Source organism: Miscanthus floridulus, chromosome 3, assembly GCF_019320115.1.
Source record: "Miscanthus floridulus cultivar M001 chromosome 3, ASM1932011v1, whole genome shotgun sequence".
In the NCBI taxonomy this organism is placed as follows: domain Eukaryota; kingdom Viridiplantae; phylum Streptophyta; class Magnoliopsida; order Poales; family Poaceae; genus Miscanthus; species Miscanthus floridulus.
In genome coordinates, this window is record NC_089582.1 from 10,713,451 (window position 1) to 10,733,515 (window position 20,065).

Here is a 20,065-nt window from a genome sequence, read left to right on the forward strand (position 1 = left end):
CGCTTAGGCTCCAGACAGTGGGTCAACACCTAACTAGCGCCTAATGTAACCTTGTGCCTAGCATATCCATCGTTACCTAAAAACATAACTTGTTGTTCTCACATATTTCACCTTGATTGAATTTAGGTTTAATGCATTTACGCCTCCACTGTGCTCTGCCCCTGCATAACCATTTATGTTTCCCCCCTTTTTACGAAATTTGAGATCTATAATTTATTTTGTGATGACTATGGTACCCAAATATAAGCTAACATTGACAATAATACGCAAAGTCCAATTATGTTTACATTTCATTAAAATATAGCCTTAATATATTTTTTCCTCCTGTTGCTAAGCACAAAAATATTCGCTCGTACATATATATCTTAACTTTAAAGTTTGATATAATATATGCATGTGTTGATGTACAGTAAAAATAAAAAAATGGAATAGAAACACATTTAGTACAACGGTAATGAAAAAGAAAAGAAAAGAAAAGAAAAGAAAATGTAACCGGGACGGGAGAGGTTTGGAAGGGGAAAACCGGAATAGAACGTAACCGGATTACCGGAACGGGAGTTTCAGTAGGGCTCGCGATCCCATGATCCATGGGGGGCGTCGCCGATCGATCCACGTCCGACCCGCCTCCTGCTCAATCTATATACTCCGTGTCGACCTCCGTGTCCGACCCGCCTCCTAATACTTGTTACACTACTAATACTTGTTTATATTAGGAGGAAGAATTACTTCGTTGATTACACGGCGACGACGCGATCCCAATTCTCCCATGGCGGACGACGACGACGCGGCTGCTAAGAGACGACGACGGAGAAGCACGGGCACGGACGGCATCTCGGTTTTGCCTGAGCACCTCCAACACGAGGTCTTCTCCCGCGTGGGAGACGTCAAGGCCCTCTTCAAGCTCGCCGTGACATGCCGCGGGTGGCTCCGCCGCTTCACCGACCGGGCATTCCTCCGCGACCTATGCCCTGGCAGCCAGGGCTCGGGCTCGGGCCACCGCGCGCGCCTCCTGGGTGTCGTCGTACAGGACAAGTGGTTCAATAGCGGGAACAAGGCGATGGTGCAGGCGCGGATGACGACGATGGCGGCACCGCCGCAGCAGCGCGCGTCGTCGTCGGCCTTGGCGCCCGTCTTCTTGCCGGCCCTGGGCTCGCCGCTCGGCCCTGCTGGTCGTGCCCTCACCTCCTTCGTCGGCGGCGGCGACGACGACGGCACCTTCGACTATGCCGAGCCCCTAGCGGCGCGCCGCGGCATCGTGCTGCTGTGGCTCGCGCCCCGCACGCCCGAGGAGATGGAAGACCGCCACCTGTTTGGCGTCTGCAACCCCGTCACCGGCGACCGCCACGTTCTCCCGCCGTTGGAGTGCATCCGGAGACTCGTCGGTTGTAGACTGGTCGGCTACGCTATCATCACAGCCGCCGACGACAGCAGCATTAACGGGAGGCCGGCGCGCTGGACGTTCTCGCAGCTGCTCGTCATCACCCAAGATGGAGATCTTACCAGGGGCGAGGTCGACTCGGCGTACCTGCACTCGTACTCCGCCGCCACGCGCCGCTGGAGCGCGCCCACCAGGTGCCTGGACAGGTGCGTCTTCTCCCTGGTGGGCGCCAGATCCGCCGTCGTCCACCGCGGTGCGGCGCACTGGCTGTGCGTCGACGATGGCCACCGCACGTGGAGGCGACGGCCGGGAGGAGGCAGAGGCGACGGCGACGACCACCAACTGTACAGGCTCAGCGTGGAGGTGGCCACCGCGCGCGTCTCCTTGAAGAGGCTCCCCGTCCGTGTCGGAGGCAAACAGCTCCTCTGCGTCAACGGCGACGGCAGGCTCGCGGTCGCCTCCGTGTATCCTCTGCACGTGACTGTTTGGACTCAGCCACCAGGCGGAGCCGGAGACGACGACGATGACGATGACGACACCACTCCTGCGGTTGCTGCGGTGTGGCCCCGCACTTCTTTTAGAATAGCCCCGCAACAGCACCACAATGACAGGTGGTGCAACTTCAACCATGGATCGTTGCTCGCGCTGTTCAGGGGCAGCGGCGTCTTCATCCTCGACCTCGACACCAAGGTGATGGAGAAAGTCTTCATCCTCGACTTGGACAACAAGGGCAAGCGGTATGTGACGTGTGTGCCCTATGAGATGGATTTGGTGGAGTTCTTCACGCTCCAGCTTGGTGGCATACGAGAGCGACTCGGAACTACTACTATCCCAGGAACTGAATCTCCATAAATGTTAGTACTCTTCTTTCGTGATGATGCTATTTAAAAAAAAAATCAACAATTGAGTTTTTTTGCTATTTAATTTTGTTACTTTTTTATGATTGAATATACAAGCATGCATTTGATGAATTCTTTTCGCACTCTTACAGCTATTGTACCCTAATTTAGCCATTTGTTGTCATGGTTGTAAAGAAAAGATATATTGTGACATGGTTGCAGCTTCTGTTAATAGTGGTTCCACTTGTTTCTTTTGGTTGGATGTTTGGAATAATCACATCCTGTCCGTACAACTACCACAACTTTTCTCATTTGCTAAGGACCAAACAAACTATTACAGTGCAACAAGTATGCCAAGCTCAACTTGTATGACCTTTTCCATCGAGCTGGTTCTGGTTCTAAGTGACCTCCATCTACAAGCAACCCTAGACCAATGGACATATATTTAGGGTTCCTCCATCTTCACCACAAAGAAAGTTTATAATCATCTCATCGGTTCGCCACGGGTCCATTTAGTGTTCAGATGTCTCTAGAAGTCATGCTGTCAGAACAAGCGCAAGGTGTGCTACTAGCTTCTGCGAGACCGTTTAGGATTAACTTTAGTTGGTGGGAATTTGATGGAAGTCATGCTGTCAGAACAAGCGCAAGGTGCATCTACAGGTATCTGATGGAAGAAGTTGAAGATGCCAGTTTGGACAAGTTTATAGCATAGATGATAAGATATCACTAGGGACAATGTCATCTTCGAGCAATAATTGAGTTTTATGCCCGATGGAGTTATATTGCCCTAAGCAAACGCATGGCTAATGCACCGTAACACCCCAGGCCCGGCACATGGCCCAAGCCCACTCTGCGAGGGGTGGGTCCCACCTACGTAGCAACCCGTTTGCGCTTTCGTCCTCACTTCGCACAAAACTGTTAAACGAAGGTTACTACGCGTCCTTAGTCTGGCTATTTAAGCTGGTTCGGCGAACTCAAAATTCACGATATGGTACTAAATTTCTGGTTGCACAGTGTTTTCCGCAGCTACACTAACTCGGCGCTACATAGCCCGAATTCAGTCCAGCCCAATTCAGCGCTACAACTACAGTAGCCCGGCCCAACCGCAATTCGGCCCATGAGCTGGGTCTCACATCCACCCACCCTTAATGGGTTCGACGTCCTCGTCGAGCTATGTAACTAGCTTACCCATACAGGTCAAATGCTCAAGATCGACTCTCTTGGCCCACGTCCATATCACCAGCTCCCCGGCCCAAGTGTCATGCTAGCTGTTGCAGAGCTATGCGCAACCTGTCCGAGCTCCCGAGCCATACATCCGTGAAACCGCGAGAGTTGACTCTGAATATCATTTGTAACATCCCATCCCCGGCACACGGCCCAAGCTCACTCTGACGAGGGGTGGGCCCCACCTACATAGCAACCCGCTTGGCTTTCGTCCTTGCTTCGCATAAAACGGTTAACCGAAGGTTACTACGCGTCCTTGGCCAGGCTATTTAAGCCGGTTCGGCGAACTCAGAATTCACAGCATGGTACTAAACTTCTGGGCGCACAGTGTTTTCTGCAACTACAGTGCTCACGCTACAGTAGACCGAATTCAGCCCGCCCTGATTCATCGCTACAGCTACAGTAGCCCCCGCCCAACCGCAATTTGGTCCATGAGCTGGGTCTCACATGCACTACTGGAGGTAATCATCAAGAAGAGTCAATTTTGGTTAAGACGATATTTTAGTATACAAGTTTTACTAAAAAAATACCGGGATACCTTAACCACTAAAATTGTCCAAAGGAGGCTAATTTGGGAAAACTGACTAGGCCGGATTTGGAACTTCTGCAAATTGTAAATTAGATTTACATTAGCGTTCCTCTCGTCAAGATGGTCGAAATGCATATATAAAGCGTCAAATTGGAGTCTAGATAAGGAAGTTACAACATCAAAAGAGATCCATCAGTGGCCGATTTCCAAAATTGCCCAGTTTTGGCTGACTGAAATCGAATTAGAATTGTATTATTACAGAGATTTCAATCCATTATGAAACATAATCCCACCCCACCCTATGTTAATAAAGGGCCACTATCGATTGATTTAAATACAATCATACAAAACAATCTACAACTTTATATGTCAACACATGTTTTTGATATAATACCACCCCACCTTACTTGTTGTTGATCCTTGATCCGACAATCAAGGTTGGTGCCCTACACCTGCCGAGCAACCTAGGGCATCCCACTGATGTTCACATCCTGTTAGGTCCCTTCTGGGCGAGAGTTTCAATGGTTGTTTACTAGTTTGTGTGAAAACCTGTCATTTTTCGACATATATAAGCACAATAGTTATTTTTTACTAGTTGGCTTGTAAACTTAGCTATTCTTTCACCATATAAGCGTCAGGAATGAACACAAAACCGTCAGGAATATAATTTCTGACGGGCAGCCGTCAGGATCAGCTTGACAGGAAAACAGAGAATTCCTGACGGACGTCCGACAGGAAATAATTCCTGACGGCAACCCCTGTCGGTTCTAAACCCACCGACGATTCTAGTGTATTGTCAGCCTGACCGACAGGAATTTCCGTCAGGAATCATAAACCGACAGAAATCAGCATATAATTCCAGTCGTTGCAGCCGTCAGGAGAGAAACCAGAAACAGGATTAAATTTCATTTTCTTGTCGCCCAACCATCAGGAAAGTAATGACAGAAATCCCTTCCAAGTTCCTGACGGGAGTGGTGACAGGAATCAAGATCATGCTCACAGGCATCCATTTTGATTCCAGAAAAACAAAAAAAATATTATTCTACCACTTGTATTTGGCATCACAGGCACAAATTTACACACACATTCTAAATCCAAATTGCACATTACATTTCAAACTGGTTTACAAGTACAAATTCACCACATTGCTCGAGAGTCTGACTTCAACAAGTCTTACATGCTAAGTAAGTAAGTTCAAGAGGCAAGATTTCACCAAGTCTAGCTGCTTACATGCCAACTAAATAACAGTTCAAGAGGCAAGACTTCAGCAAGTCTAGCTGCTTACATGCACACTAAATAACAGAGAGGCCTTTTCACTCTCTGACATCTACATACTAGGTATATCACTGCTCAAAAGAGGTCAGCTTACTTCAACAGAAGCAAGTCAACTTGGAGCTTCACCATATACACTCCAACTCAACAAAAGGAGTCAAAAGAGGCTTACACTGTCTAGACACTATTTCAGTCTATGTTAGTGTTGCCTTTGAAAGGGGACCGTGACGCCTAAGAGGGGGGGGGGTGAATTAGGCAACTTAAAACTCTAACTCTAAACTATGGTCTATTTTTCTATTCTTAGCAAAACATATGCAAAAGATAAACTATCTAAATGTACAACTATAGTTTTGCTTATGTGTTGCTATCTCTACCGTAAAAGGGGTTATGCAAACAATATAATTGCAGAAGCTAAAAAGTAAGGTAGAGATATGCAAACTCCTATCGATGACTCCGATATTTTTACCGAGATATCGAGAAGCGTGCAAGCTTCCCTCTAGTCCTTGTTGGAGCCCCTCGCAAGGAATCCCTCACAAGGGCCAAGCTCCCGGTCAGGTAACTCCGTGGATAGCCTCGGGCCTTCCCCACGCGTAAGTGGGTCTCTGGTGTTTCTTCCGGCAAGCCTCTCCCAGACCGCTTTCCGCCGTCTTCACTATCAAGCTTCCGGCCGAAACGTCATGGGCCTGTTCCCTCCGGTACACGGTGGCGGCCACACCACAAACGCGGTTGGTGTGATCTTGCAAGACTACAAGCCCCTCTGATGTACAACAATGGTGCGCGCAAGCACCGAGTGGTAAGAGGTATGCAAACCTCACTAAACACTAGGTCTAAACCTAGAGCAAGCGCATAAGCGGTGGTCTAATCAACCTAAGCACTTCACAAAGCACCTACGCTAATCACCTAATGAATCACAAAGCACTATGCAAGTGAAGATCACTAAAATGGTGTATCAACACCCTTGGTATGTTTTCTCAGCTCCACACTACTCAAATGGCCGGTTGGGGGTCTATTTATAAGCCCCACTGAGACAGTAGCCGTTGGGGACCAAACCCACTTTTCTGCTACTGACCGGACGCTGATTACGTCTTGACCGGACACATCCGGTCGTCCCAACCGTTGGAGCGCGCGTGTTGATCGGACTCTGGGCTGAGTCCGGTCATTATTGACCGGACGCGTCCGGTCGCGCTGGCGCCGCTTTGGAACCTCTTTGGACTCGATCGGACGCTGCACTTCGTGCGTCCGGTCGTCTAGTCTGTTGCGTCCAGTCACGCTGAAAACACTGTCGTGACGATGAACAGTGTCACCGGTGCATCCGGTCACTGCTTCGCTCAGCGTCCGGTCACATCTGCCGACACCTGGTGTTGCCTGGCACTTGATCGGAGCGTCCGGTCACTCATAGGTCCGCGTCCGGTCACCTCTGCCGGGCTCGTTTCTTCGCGATTTTGCGTCCGGCTTGGCTCTAATCTTCGTGCTTTGGACTTTGCTTGACCTTGTATGTCTTCTATGCATCTTCACATGTCTTTCTTGAGGTGTTGATCATCGAATCATCACGTCGCCTTCGTCCAAGTCATGTTTTGCACCCTATTGAACTACAAAACAATTACTTGCAAATTCATTAGTCCAATTTAGTTGTGTTGGTCATCAAACACCAAAATCCAAAGTAAATGGGTCTAGGATCCATTTTTCTTACAACCTTCATTCTCTTCGATGCCATTATTGCTCTCTAGACCACCAGAACCAGCGTCTCCAGCATGGGATGATTTTGTACCCTACAAAGTGATAGAACTTAAATTGATGAGTGATTCTAATAGTAAAGACAACACATGACAACTCAAGTTCAAGAGATATAATTTGAATAAGCTAAACAATTTGAATAAGTGAATGAAATGAGATGTATTTTCTCCAATTCCTCTTGTAGCACAAAGAAAAACTACAGCGAGACCTTATGTGATACAAGATGCACAATGCTAAAAATGGACATAGTTAACATTGCATAACAGTAAATATACACAAGTAGGACAACCAATCGACGTTAATCAACCTGCAGCCATACATGTTGGTGCTCACAGCCAAAGTATATGTAACTGAACATCACACGATACGAAGAGACGAAAGCTAGATATAGACCTGTTCAATTGGTGGCATAGAAGCATTTGCATTTGCATTTGCATTTGCACTTGCATTGACTGACTGCAGGATGTCTGTAATTTTTGCTGGTAATTCCATGTTCAGCTTGTCAAAAATATCCAAAAACACAAGATGATTTGAGAACATTTTGAAGCAAAAGATTAGGTACATATAGTATGTCAAATTAGCTCAAATACCTTCATATGTTTGGTTAGTACAAGTCCAATATTGTTGTTCCGAGCGTTCTGCTCCAACTGCGCATTCCTCCTCAAAAGATATTGATAAGACATTGAATTTGCTTGGCTTGTTGTGTTTGTCCTCCTACTAGATCCTTTCATCTCAGTTTTTCTTATAGCACCATTTGCTATTGGCACACGGCCATGAGCTAAGCCACGACCACTACTTTTGTATAGCACAATAGGATCAAGTTGTGCATCACTTCTGCGCTGCTCACAATCATCTGGATGTTCAGCCTCAAGAGCAGCAAAGTAACCATCCTATGAAACAAAAAAGTTCATGTTACCCTTCATATCATACTACAGAACCTTAGATATTTAAAAATTAGGTGGAACATACAACACGCTGTTGGGCCTTTTGGCTTGGAATTGGACCACTATTTTCATTGCTATCACAATTTTTGACACCCGACTTCATGGAGCAAAATGTATTCATGTCAGTGGCTGTGTGTGGACCATAAGTCTTTCCCTGTGACATAGAGATCTAATTAGAAAGTTGTTCAACCCAACAGTAATATATGGACATGTAGAGTTCAGCTCATCACAACTTACCAGATATTGTTTGGTTGGACCATATGGTCAAGATCCGCCCCTGACAGGAATCTAAACTCTTTGCTGACGGCTATATTATTTTTCTGACGGTTCTGACAAACCGACAGGAAATATCTTCCTGATTCCCGTCAGTTTTCAGTGGCCGACAGGAATGGTCTCGGATTCCCGTCGGTTTTTTAAAAACCGTCAGGATTTCACGTAGCTGACAGGAATTTTCCCTAGTCTGGTAGTGAGCTGCCGTAGCATCGCTTGGCTCGTGATGCGTCGCCCTTCGGCTGCCTCGATGACGACACAAATCCGTAGTAGCAAGCGTTGCAGGCTCTGCAGCCTCTCCTCCATGTCTGGCGATGCAGGTGTTGAGTATCTGTCGATCAGAAAAGATATGGACCTGCTTGCGAGTTCACCAATGGCTGCGGTGAGAACTACCTCCATCGGGAAGGTCTAGATCCCCTCCAATGTTTGCAAGATGATGGTGGATGCTGGTATGGAACCGCAGCAATATCAGTCCAGTGTAATGTGGAGCTTTTTTGTTAATGACGAAGGAAGACGGAACTACTCCTAACTAATAACGGTGGGGTCTTCTAGGTTTAACCGAAGGATGTAACGACCTAGAGTTTATTTTATTCCATAGTAGGTTCCCAAGGGCATGGAGAAATGCTTTCAATCTTGTCCTATATGTAGTTCTTGCTTAGGATCTGACACCATCAAAATGGAATCTACGCAAATGACGAGAGAATCTTTATGCATTATTTTGTCTATTTATTTATGTTCTTCTATACTCATCTACTAGTCCATTTATCAACTCATGCTCTATATATGTAGGCCAGTAACTTAAAATGCATTTCAAGCAAGCGCAAGCGCACGCGCACACACGTACGCACGCACCAGCCCCTAAAAATAATATAAAGTAACCCCTAAAATCTATAGTTAAATTATCTACCTCTACCATCATAGATATAGCATACACATTTTTTTGCAGTATTTATTTAAGTAATCTAACATTATAATATTTTCCAAAAGAAAAAAAACATTTTTTTGTTGTGGCCTGAAGGCATAATTCCGGTGTGGTCATATGGGAGCAATGGATGGTCACTATCGTGCCAACAACCGGCAGTGATGCAATGGGTCGATGTCAGACCACATATAACTGGCAGTGATATCACGGATCACTAACGGGTTGCCAACAACCGGCAGTGATGCAATGGGTCAATGTCAGACCACATATAACTGGCAGTGATATCACGGATCACTAACGGGTGGCAGTGATATCACGGTTCACGTACACTGGGTTTTGTTTTGACTGAGCAGTGAAACTTCTGTCCCTGTGTATAACCAACACGCCCCTTCCGAAATTTCATCTCCCTGCGCCACTTTCAAATTTTCATCTCCCCACATCCATCAACTCCATGTTGCTGCCACCGCAGTGAAATTGGTAAAATTTTGATTTGATTTAACTTTACATGTGACGTTTTCTTGTCTCATAAGCCTTTCCCTCGAAACTGGTAAAATTTGAAGACAGCGACAATGTTAACAGTATCTAGTTGTTCGTGATTTGGGATATACGGCAAGCATTATATATATTATAATACTAGCTACACTACTGGAAACAGAGACTTTGCCGAGTGTAAATTTCTTTGCCGAGTGTCAAAAATCGGACATTCGGCAAAGATCTTCTTTGCCGAGTGCTGCACTCGGCAAAGAATTGCACTCGGCAAATATTTCTTTGCCGAGTGCCGGGCACTCGGCAAACACAGGCACTCGGCAAAGGACTTCTTTGCCGAGTGCCAGACTCTCGGCAAAATCTCTACACTCGGCATAGGCTGCCCGTGAAACGGCGCCCTGCCACGGCCTTCTTTGCCGAGCGCCTGCGGTTAGGCACTCGGCAAAGATTTGTTTTTTTTTTTTAATTTCTTTGCCGAGTGCCCTAGATCTGGCACTCGGCAAAGAAATTAAAAACAAAAAAAACAAAATCTTTGCCGAGTGCCTCCCTGATCCGGCACTCGGCAAAGCCGCGACTTAGCGGTTTTTGACCGGCCGGGCAGTCACTGTCAGCCATCCCGCGCCCACGCCTGCCCGCCCACGCCTGCCCGCCCCGCTCGCCCGCGCCGCCACCGGCCGCCCGCGCGCCCGCGCCGCCCGGCCGCCGTGCTGCCCGCGCGCCCTGCGCCCGCGCACCCGCGCGCACCTGCCGCCCGCGCCCGTCCGCGCGGCCCGCGCCGCCCGCGCGCCCTGCGCCCGCGCGCACTGCGCGCCCGCGCGCCAGGCCGCCGCGCTGCCCGCGCGCCCCGCGCGCCCGGCCGCCCGCGACCGCCTTGCCCTCGCTGCCCACGCGCCCGGCCGCCAGCGCGCCGTGCCCTCGGCCGCCATGCCCCCCGGCCAGCGCCGCCCGCTGCCTTCGCGCCCTGCCGCCGGCCGTGCCGTGCCCCCAGCCGGCCCTTCCCCCAGCCGCGCCACCCTCTGCCAGCGCGCCAGGCCGCGCCGTTGCCCCTGGCTGGCCCCTTCCCCCGGCCGCGCCGCCCTAACCCCGGCCGGCCCTGCGCCCCGGCCGCGCCTTTTTCCGGGCCTTGCCCTGCCCCGGCCGCGCCCCGTGGACCACCCGCCCCGACGCCATCCGTGCTCGACCCCGTCCCCGACTCCGCCCGATCCCGACGCCGCCCGCCCCTACCCCGTCGCCCGTCAGGTATGCCTTCTCACTTATTATTATCGAGGTAGTGGTAGTTGTAGTAGTATTAGTTGTACTAGTGGTAGTATTAGTACAACTAGTGGTAGTATTAGTAGTAGAATTAGTGGTAGTAGTAGTAGTAGTAGTGGTAGTAGTAGTACAACTAATGATATTAGTTGTAGCAATAGTGGTAGTAGTAGAAGAACCAATGGTAGTAGTAGTAGCAATAGTGAAAGTAGTAGTACAAGTAGTGGTACTACTTGGATATATTCTTCTGCATGGATTGATATCCAAACTACATGGCTTTTGTTGAGCCATATGTGCTTGTCGGCCATCGTGCCGTTGTTTTTTGCAGGTTTTGGAAACCTCACCGTGCAGGGGAGGTTCTGCCGAATTTTTTTGTAAATAACAGTATTTTGTTCCATTTTTGTAGAGAAGAGCCCGTCAGAGTTGAGTCGGAGTTCTCGCCACCGTGTCGGTCTGCCTGCACCGCGTCGTCTCGCCACTGCACCGACCCGCCACGGCCCCGCTAGCCTGACTCCGTCGCCACCCTAGGTATAACCCCTCTTTTCATATCATTGTCGTAGATCGCGTAACCCAGTTAGGCGTCTCCCGTTCGAAAGAGATACGGTTGGAGGTATGCAGATCTTTGCATATCTATGACCGTATCTATTTCGGATTGTCCACGCTTTTTGGACAGCCCGCGGATGCGTAGATAGATTAGTTTCCATGTTCTGCTCTAGTCCGAGACAGAGTTTCGGCATCACCTCCCTATTGTTCTCTGGATACACACTCTTCTTTGACAGGACGTGTATCTGGAGAACAGCGGGGAGGTGCTGCCGAAATTCTGTCTCGGATAGGAGTAGAGCATGGAAACTAACCTCATCTACACATCTGCGGGTGGGATTAGAACATATCCTCACCTATTAGACAGTAGGAACACCATGTACATGCAATTAATGGTTACATTACTCGCCGATACATATGTTAGAGGATGGATGACCGTCAGTGGATGTACACGGGCTGGAGAAGTCAGAGTGATTACACCACGGAATGGATGAACAAGACCGATGCTTTCTTGAACAGTGCATTTGGCAACGCTGCTAAAGGACATTGCCTAGTTTTGTGTCCCTGCAGCAAATGTGGAAACAGGAGAAGGGTAAACAAGGTGGAAATGGGTAAACATCTTGTGAAGAATGGATTTACGTCGGACTACACCCGGTGGGTCCACCATGGTGAAGCCCATCGTATGAGAGAGGAGGTGGTGAGACCACGGGTGGAGGCTTTTGATGCTGATGCCGGGATAGTAGACATGTTAGATGACTTTCACCAAGGATAGTTCGATGAGGGACGTGAGAAGGAGGAGATGGAAGCAGCCGCACAGGCGTTCTACAATATGATGGACTCGGCACAGAAACCCCTTCACGATCGGTCAATGGTGTCTCAACTGGATGCCATTGGACGCTTAATGGGGTTGAAGTCCGAGTTAAACTTAAGTCGACTTGGCTTCGATAAGATGTTGGCCGTGATTGGCACCTTGCTTCCGGAGGGCCACATTCTGCCGAAGAGCATGTACGAGTCACAGAAACTCCTTCGAGCACTTAAGATGCCGTATGAGCAGATACATGCTTGTCCGAAAGGGTGTCTCCTATTTAGGAAAGAACACGAGCATGCAAAGTTCTGTCCAAAGTGTAAATCCTCCAGGTACCTGGAGGTAGACTCTGATGATGGCCAGAAGAGGCAACTTACGATCCCCATGAAAATCCTACGGTACCTTCTGTTCCTACCGAGGATCCAACGACTATACATGACCGAGGAATCCGCGAAACAGATGACATGGCACAAAAATGGCAAACGGTACAATCCTAACAAGATGGTACATCCATCCGATGGTGAAGCTTGGATCCGCTTTAATGACAAACATCGTGACAAAGCAGATGAGGCTCGTAATGTACATGTCGCGTTGGCAACAGATGGGTTTAATCCTTATGGAATGATGGCTGCCCCATACACATGTTGGACCGTCTTTGTTATCCCCCTTAATCTCCCCCCCCCCCGGTGTCTCCTTTCAACGACATAACGTATTCTTGTCGTTGATAATTCCTGGACACCTAGGGAGTAATATGGGTGTGTTCATGGAGCCCGTATTTGATGAATTGGTCCGTGCTTGGGACGAAGGGGTATGGACATACGATCGAGCTACAAAGACAACCTTCAAAATGCACGTTTGGTACCACTACTCCCTGCATGACTTCCTGGCGTATGGGATATTCTACGCCTGGTGTGTTCACGGAAAGTTCCCATGCCCAATATGCAAGGAAGGTGTGAGGTTTATTTGGTTGCAGAAGGGTGGCAAGTATTCATCGTAGGTCTGTGAACTCGATTTACCAAAGACAACGCCGGTCGCAGGAGGGGGCGGAGGGGGCGGCAGAGGGATCGAACAGGAGGAGGAGGACCGCTAGCCGCAGGAGGAGGCCATCTCCTCCCACGCCACGTGAGGAGGACCGCCAGCCGCAGGAGGAGGTGGCGCCCGTGGACGAGTCAGATGAGGAGTTGGTTCGGCAGACGGAGGAGGAGGAGGAGGAGGTGGTGGAGGAGGAGGGGGGGGGAGGCGGCAGGCACGGGTTCCACTTCCTCCAACTCCTCTTCGAGTGTCTACTTGTGAGGTCCCATGAGCCTCCCACAGGTTCCGCTTCGTCACCAATGCCCACTGATTCGCCCCGAAGGACAAAAGTAAGTAACTGTATATGTTATCAGCACTACTTCATATGATATGATGAAAAAAACTAATATTTTTTCTTAATTACTTGTGCAGGAACTGGGTGGTTGTGTCGGGTGGTAGCGCACGGCTAGTCAACGGCATCCTGGGTCTTCTGTGCAGGCAGCACTTCCCCGGCATTGTCACGTACGCATCGAAGACGGAGCCGGCCTACTCGTTTGACCACTACGTCGTCGCCTCCGATGCGGAGTACCCCAACAAGGCGGCGCGGGTGAAGGCAGAGTTTTGGGTAAGTCTCCCTTGCACAACATTGCTCAATACGTCGCATTCATTAGACTTTTCTTGAAATAATGAATCGATACATCGCTTTTGTATGCAGACTTATTACAGATGCGAGGAGGGATTTGAGGCCAGGGCGGAGCAGGCGACTACCAAAGCCTGTAAAAAACTCGTCACCGACATGCATCATGAGGCGCGCATCTAGGCCATCGTAACCTACTACGGGTCGAAGCTTGGAGAGAGGAAAACCAAGAAAGACGCAAGAGAGATGCAGCTGACCCGGGAGCAGTACCTTGAGGTAAATGAAGAACATCAACATTGATTCGATTTGAGATTAAGTTGGTTTAATTTGATCTTCTTATATGTCCAATACTTGATGACGTGTAGGTGATTCCCTGGTGGTGCCAAGCGTATCTCGAGTGCTGGGCGATGATGGTGGACAGGTGGTTCACGGAGGAGTACCTCAAGATGCACAGGGATGCCCGGGACCGTCGTTTACTGATGCAAGGTCCAGCACACCATCAAGGAAGCCGCAACCTCGCTGGATACAAACAAGCATGGGTACGCGAATTGATTTATCTATTGTCACGCTCAGTTCTGTCTGATTTCTAATCATCGTGCTGTCTTTCTCGCAGTCGGCGTCACATAGTGGCCAGGCTTGCTCGGACTTCTAGGCATGGTGTATGGCCCACAAGGGTAAGGCGACGTCTGACGTCTCCTTCAACCTGGAGGACCCGCCCGAGGCATACACGAACCCGAGCGTCCACTCCCGCATCAGTGAGTACACTGAGGTGGCGAGGTCGCTCCATGGGGCAGACCACGATCCGAGCACCCAGGACTTCGATGGAGAGGCCGTCATGAGGGCGGGGCAAGGCAAGAAGCATGGACGGTTCTGGCTTGGCGACGGCGTCATCGACACGGCCTCTACTCCCTCTCTCTCCCAGATCCGAGCACGGAGCATGAGCGAGAGCCCGGCCATTCGCACACGGCCGACCGCTGCACAGCACCGGGTCGACGCACTCGAGGTTATTCCTGTTTTACTCGTCATACATTGATCTTTACACACCTTAATTAGCTTTGCATTACTGAAACATTGGAGTGAAATATTGCAGGCCCGGCTGGAACAAGAAATGAAGGAACGTCAGGAGCTGGGGGCCCAGTTGGAGGCCGAGCGGGCCGAGCGGCAGGCCCAGGCGCAGAGGCTAATGGACATTACGGATTTCCTACAAGGGCTTGGGCAACGTATGGGCTTGTCTCTGCCACCTGGGCTGTTGGTTCCACCTCCGCCTCCGCGTCCTGCAGCTGTAGCTACTCCTGTGAGTATCAAAGTTTTTTACTTTCACTTGTGCTTTGCTTGTATGGCCTCTATCGTCCTAGATTAGCTATCAAAATAATTTTGTCTCACATGCAATCTTTTCTCCTTTGTGCAGTCTCCATCTGACGGTGGTTCGAATAATCCACCTCATGCACCTACGAATGATGCACCTGGGCCTTCACCACAGTCGCAGTGGCCGAGATGAGTGCATGTTGTATTTTTTACATTTGTTGTTCACTTGGTGATGGACTTGTGATGCACTTGTGGACTTTGATGGACTTGTAAACTTATTTGGATGGACTTGAGCACTTATTATTACATATTGTGATGGATGTGTTATGGGCGGATGGATGTGTGGATGGATGAGATATATATGTGATGGATGAGATATATATGCGATGGATGAGATATATATGTGATGGATGAGATATATATGTGATATATGTTTGTATGAATGTATTTGTCATGATGGAACGCAAAAAAAAAAATATTTGCCGTTTTGGGTCACTTTGCCGAGTGTTGCACTCGGCAAAGGACCCCTTTGCCGAGCGCAATGGTCACAACACTCGGCAAAGCTGGCAAAATGGGCGACTAGAAAACAGATTTTCCAGCTTTGCCGAGTGCTGTTACTATAACACTCGGCAAAGAAATTTTAAAAAAAAATTTAAACTTTGCCGAGTGCTTGCTGTGTTGGCACTCGGCAAAGAGTTTAAAAAAAAAATCTTTGCCGAGTGCCTGGAGTGGTGGCACTCGGCAAAGAAAATTTCCAAAAAAAAATAAAAGCTCTTTGCCGAGTGCCTTCCGGGTTGACGCTCGGCAAATAATTTTTTTAAAAAAAATAAAAAAACTTTGCCGAGTGCCTGGAGGTTTGGCACTCGGCAAAGAAAATTTTCAAAAAAAAAATAAAAGCTCTTTGCCGAGTGCCTTACGGGTTGGCGCTCGGCAAAGAATTTTTTTTTTAAAAAAAAGTTTTGCCGGGTGCATGGAGGGTTGGCACTCGGCAAAGAAAATTCTCAAAAAAAAATAAAAGCTCTTTGCCGAGTGCCTCACGTGTTGGCACTCGGCAAAGAAAGTTTTAAAAAAAATTTAAAAAAATCTTTGCCGAGTGCGGCAGGGTTGACACTCGGCAAAGTGACCGTCAACGGAACCGGCGCCGTGACGGTCGCTTTTCTTTGCCGAGTGTTTCCGGGGCACTCGGCAAAGCCTTTGCCGAGTGCCCGATAAAATACACTCGGCAAAGAGTGCTTTGCCGACCAATTTTTTGCCGTGTGTGCTTTGCCGAGTGCAATATAGCCTTTGCCGAGTGCCTCAGGCACTCGGCAAAGAACCTGAATCCAGTAGTGCTAGCTTAGCCGCTTAGGCTACATTTTAACTACATCTAAATTTTGGCCCAAACTATCATACAACAAGATGTTTCCCTAGCTAGTTAAGCATGCAAATTCAAGCAACATATGGGGTATTAAAGTAAGTAATTTACCTTTATATGTTAGAAAAAGTTAAAGTACTTTACCCAGTTAGTGCTACTTGCAAGGGTGGCAAAACCACAGGATCATTGTCATCACATATTGATGCCACGTAATTCATCATGTTGGCAGTGTAATTTTTAATCTGAGATGCGATTTCTAGGGTCCCACCATAGGCACTTTTGTCAGTGGAGCCTGGAGGCATGGAGTGCAAACGGCGAGTTGATCAGCTAGATAGTGCTCGACCTTGTCACCTCCGATCATCGTTTCATCTAGTCTTTCTCACCTTTGGACTTTGGAGTGCAGGTTCCTTGGTGCCGTCGAAAACTACATCCACCACAAAGACGATGGGCATGCGTGCCTCTATCTCTAGGCTCCACATGTGGTGACGGGTGGCTGCTTTATCTTCTACCTCCCGTCACACCGGTGTACCCCGCTGCTCTCCGGTGGCACATGCCGTCGTGCTCACTTCATCACTTGCGTCACACCAGCTGCACATATATAGGAGATCTCAGCTGGTCGCACGTACGCCACTTCATTTTGTGCTTGGCCGTAACATTGAAGAACGACCAAGCAATGGTCGCTTGCACCAACTTGAGGCTTTCGGCGGCGGCGCTCCTGGCAGCGCTGGCCGCGGCGGCCACCGTCTGCTCGGCGCAGCAGCTCCGTCGCAACTACTACGCTGGCGTGTGCCCAAACGTGGAGTCCATCGTCCGCGACGCGGTGACGAAGAAGTACCGGGAGACGTTCATCACGGTGGGCGCGACGGTGCACCTCTTCTTCCACGACTGCTTCGTGGAGGGCTGCGACGCCTCGGTGGTGGTGGCCTCCACGCCCAACTCCACCGCGGAGAAAGACCACCCCGTGAACCTCTCCCTGGCCGGCGACGGCTTCGACACCGTGATCCGCGCCAAGGCGGCCGTCGACGCGGTGCCGCGGTGCCGGAACCGGGTCTCCTGCGCCGACATCCTCGCCATGGCCACCCGCGACGCCATCGCGCTGGCCGGCGGGCCATCGTACGCGGTGGAGCTCGGCCGCCTCGATGGGCTCTCCTCCGCGGCGACCAGCGTGGACGGGAAGCTGGCGCCGCCGACGTTCGACCTGGACCAGCTCACCGCGCTGTTCGCGCGCAACGGGCTGTCGCGGGCCGACATGGTGGCGCTGTCGGCCGGGCACACCGTGGGATTCGCGCACTGCGGCACGTTCGCCGCCCGAATCCACGGGGGGTCGGCGGCGCCGGACCCGACGCTGAACCGGAGCCTCGTGGAGAAGCTGGCGGCGTGGTGCCCCGACGGCGTGGACCCCCGCGTGGCGGTGACCATGGACGTGGTGACGCCGCGGGTGTTCGACAACCAGTACTTCCGGAATTTGCAGGTCGGGATGGGCCTCCTAGCGTCGGACCAGCTGCTGTACACGGACTCCAGGTCACGGCCCATTGTGGACGCGTTGGCGCGGAGTAGCGTGGCGTTTGAACGGGCCTTCGTGGAGGCGATCACGAAGATGGGCCGGATCGGGGTCAAGACGGGGGCCCAAGGGAACATACGACGTAACTGCGCAGTGCTCAATTGACCTGGTGAAATCTAAAACTGAGGTGTTTGTTGCTCTCATGCTCTGCACTTGTACTCGTCATCGATGTGATGAACAAATTTGCCATGCTAAGTTCTTGTGGTACAGTGGAAGTAAATGAATTCTCTTAGGGGCCGTTTGGATCGCATCATTTTGAAGGAATTGAAATCTATATAATGGATTAGGCTATTTAGCTTGGAATTTGTCATTCCATACAATTCCTAAGCTCACAAATAAGCCTATCTTAAATTGATAGGGTGGGAGATGGAAATAGATTTTATAGATCACTGTGCTATAATTCTATTCTCCAACTTATAGCACGCTCTTCAACTCACTTTCCTACAATAAAAATACAACATATAAGTATGTCCCTCGCATGCCTAACAATAAATATACAAATATATATAACTATATTAGCTTAATTAATTTATGCCTAAATTATAATTATTAGAATGAATTCAATTCAAGAATCCAAATAGTCCCTTATATATATTGGAAAAAGGAAAGGATATCAGTTTTTGGTCTTCATTTTTTTTCTTTTCTTTTCTCAAACAACGCAGATGAGCTCCGTGTCATTTCATTAAGAAGAAATAAAAATTCAGAGAGACAAGACTACAAGAGTCTACTCCTACAACAAGGGAGAGAAACTCAACCCACACTCACACCTCAGTACACTAAACCACCACTCCTATCTTTGTGCTTAGCTGAAGAAGCATCTGCATGTTTTACAGCAGAGGCTCCCGCCATGCACCAAAGAACACCCTCATTAGTTACAGCTTGCATAATTCCCAAGCGACCAAGCAGATAATTAAAGAATTCAGCCCTTTCCTCATCTTTTTATCGAACCCCTTGATTTGGTCTTCATATTGAATGATTGAGGTTGATCTTTACCGTTGATCGGCTGATGAGATGGTGAAAGGAGTAGAGTATTTGGTAAAGCAGGCAATGAATTATTGGCCATGGATGACGAAATGGATCGGATGACCTAATAAACGACCCACTTGTGTCAATCTAGGCACGGCAAGCAGTGAGATAGGAGTGTGTTTAGTTATACTTTTTCCATACTGCCAAAATGGCAAAGGCACTTTATTTCAAATGTGAAGGCATATGGAGAGTGCAAACGCACGTATGGTCTGGTCACTTGTAGTTGTAGAGCTCGATCGAGTAGTTACTCACCTCCATGGCTCCATGTATATATCTAGTACTGTATATATATAAGTAAACTTTTGACTCTTCAGCTAATTCAGAATGAATTCATCTTCACTGTTCACTCTCTCTCACCTCCATGTATATACTTATCTAGTACTATGTGGAGGCTAGTGCTTGGCGTGGGTATCAATCATTTTTCAGTTCTAGTGCACTGCCACACTCACGTCCATCTCTAGCTACCCTAATGAACCATTAACAACAACCCTCCTTTCCCTCGGCAGATTTTTTTTCTTTTCTTTCGAGAGCGTGTCTCGATATAGGAACAGTAACAAATCAACTACTGTCGTTATCACAAGACAGAAAGGCCTATATATATATATATGAGAGGTCCAACAGTACAGCTAATTTGCATTCGACTTTGTTCTATCTTTGTTCGCCAGCGCATGATCCACCACTTTATTATTATCTACATACTTTCCATGAACCAGTTGAAATCGACCTGAGACTGTGAGTCAGTCTTTGACATTATTCTGACTGTCAGCAGGCCGGGCAGAGATAGGTGTCACTTTCAGTTTCAGTACACTGGCAAGTGGTGGACGGCTAGTTAGCTCGCCCAGTCGCCCTGCACCGTCGATTCCACGATCAGACGGTCCATATTATTAGTCCGGTCCTCGTGAGCAACAGCCATATCCTCCGATTCCTATACCACTATAGCGCATCGTCTGTACTCATCCACTTCATAATGGGCAGAAGAA

General features: G+C 49.0%; 3 protein-coding genes across 3 annotated transcripts; 2 read left to right on the forward strand and 1 right to left on the reverse strand.

The window, feature by feature from the left end:
* The first annotated feature begins 563 nt into the window (after positions 1–563).
* Positions 564–2,340, forward strand: LOC136544962 (uncharacterized). Its single transcript, XM_066537019.1, has one exon. The coding sequence runs from the start codon at positions 767–769 to the stop codon at positions 2,228–2,230; it is 1,464 nt and encodes a 487-aa protein (XP_066393116.1). The 5' UTR covers positions 564–766; the 3' UTR covers positions 2,231–2,340.
* Positions 2,341–6,912: 4,572 nt separating this feature from the next.
* LOC136543125 (uncharacterized) lies at positions 6,913–8,041 on the reverse strand. Its single transcript, XM_066535671.1, has 4 exons — positions 7,946–8,041; positions 7,568–7,866; positions 7,370–7,490; positions 6,913–7,011 (listed from the first exon to the last, which is right to left on the reverse strand). Exons 1-4 carry the CDS (start codon positions 8,039–8,041, stop codon positions 6,913–6,915), a joined length of 615 nt encoding a protein of 204 aa, XP_066391768.1.
* A 9,088-nt stretch (positions 8,042–17,129) lies between these two features.
* Positions 17,130–18,370, forward strand: LOC136544963 (peroxidase 51-like). Its single transcript, XM_066537020.1, has one exon. It carries the CDS (start codon positions 17,172–17,174, stop codon positions 18,162–18,164), a length of 993 nt encoding a protein of 330 aa, XP_066393117.1. The 5' UTR covers positions 17,130–17,171; the 3' UTR covers positions 18,165–18,370.
* The last annotated feature ends 1,695 nt before the right edge of the window (positions 18,371–20,065 follow it).

Excerpts from the sequence above, each read along its gene's own strand:
- LOC136544962 (XM_066537019.1), top strand. The coding sequence starts at position 767 with ATGGCGGACGACGACGACGCGGCTGCTAAGAGACGACGACGGAGAAGC.
- LOC136543125 (XM_066535671.1), bottom strand. The coding sequence starts at position 8,041 with ATGAATACATTTTGCTCCATGAAGTCGGGTGTCAAAAATTGTGATAGC. Across the intron at positions 7,491-7,567 it reads GTACTAACCAAACATATGAA|GGATATTTTTGACAAGCTGA; the intron begins GGTATTTGAGCT and ends TCTTGTGTTTTT. Across the intron at positions 7,012-7,369 it reads CTATGCCACCAATTGAACAG|GGTACAAAATCATCCCATGC; the intron begins GTCTATATCTAG and ends ATCACTTTGTAG.
- LOC136544963 (XM_066537020.1), top strand. The coding sequence starts at position 17,172 with ATGGTCGCTTGCACCAACTTGAGGCTTTCGGCGGCGGCGCTCCTGGCA.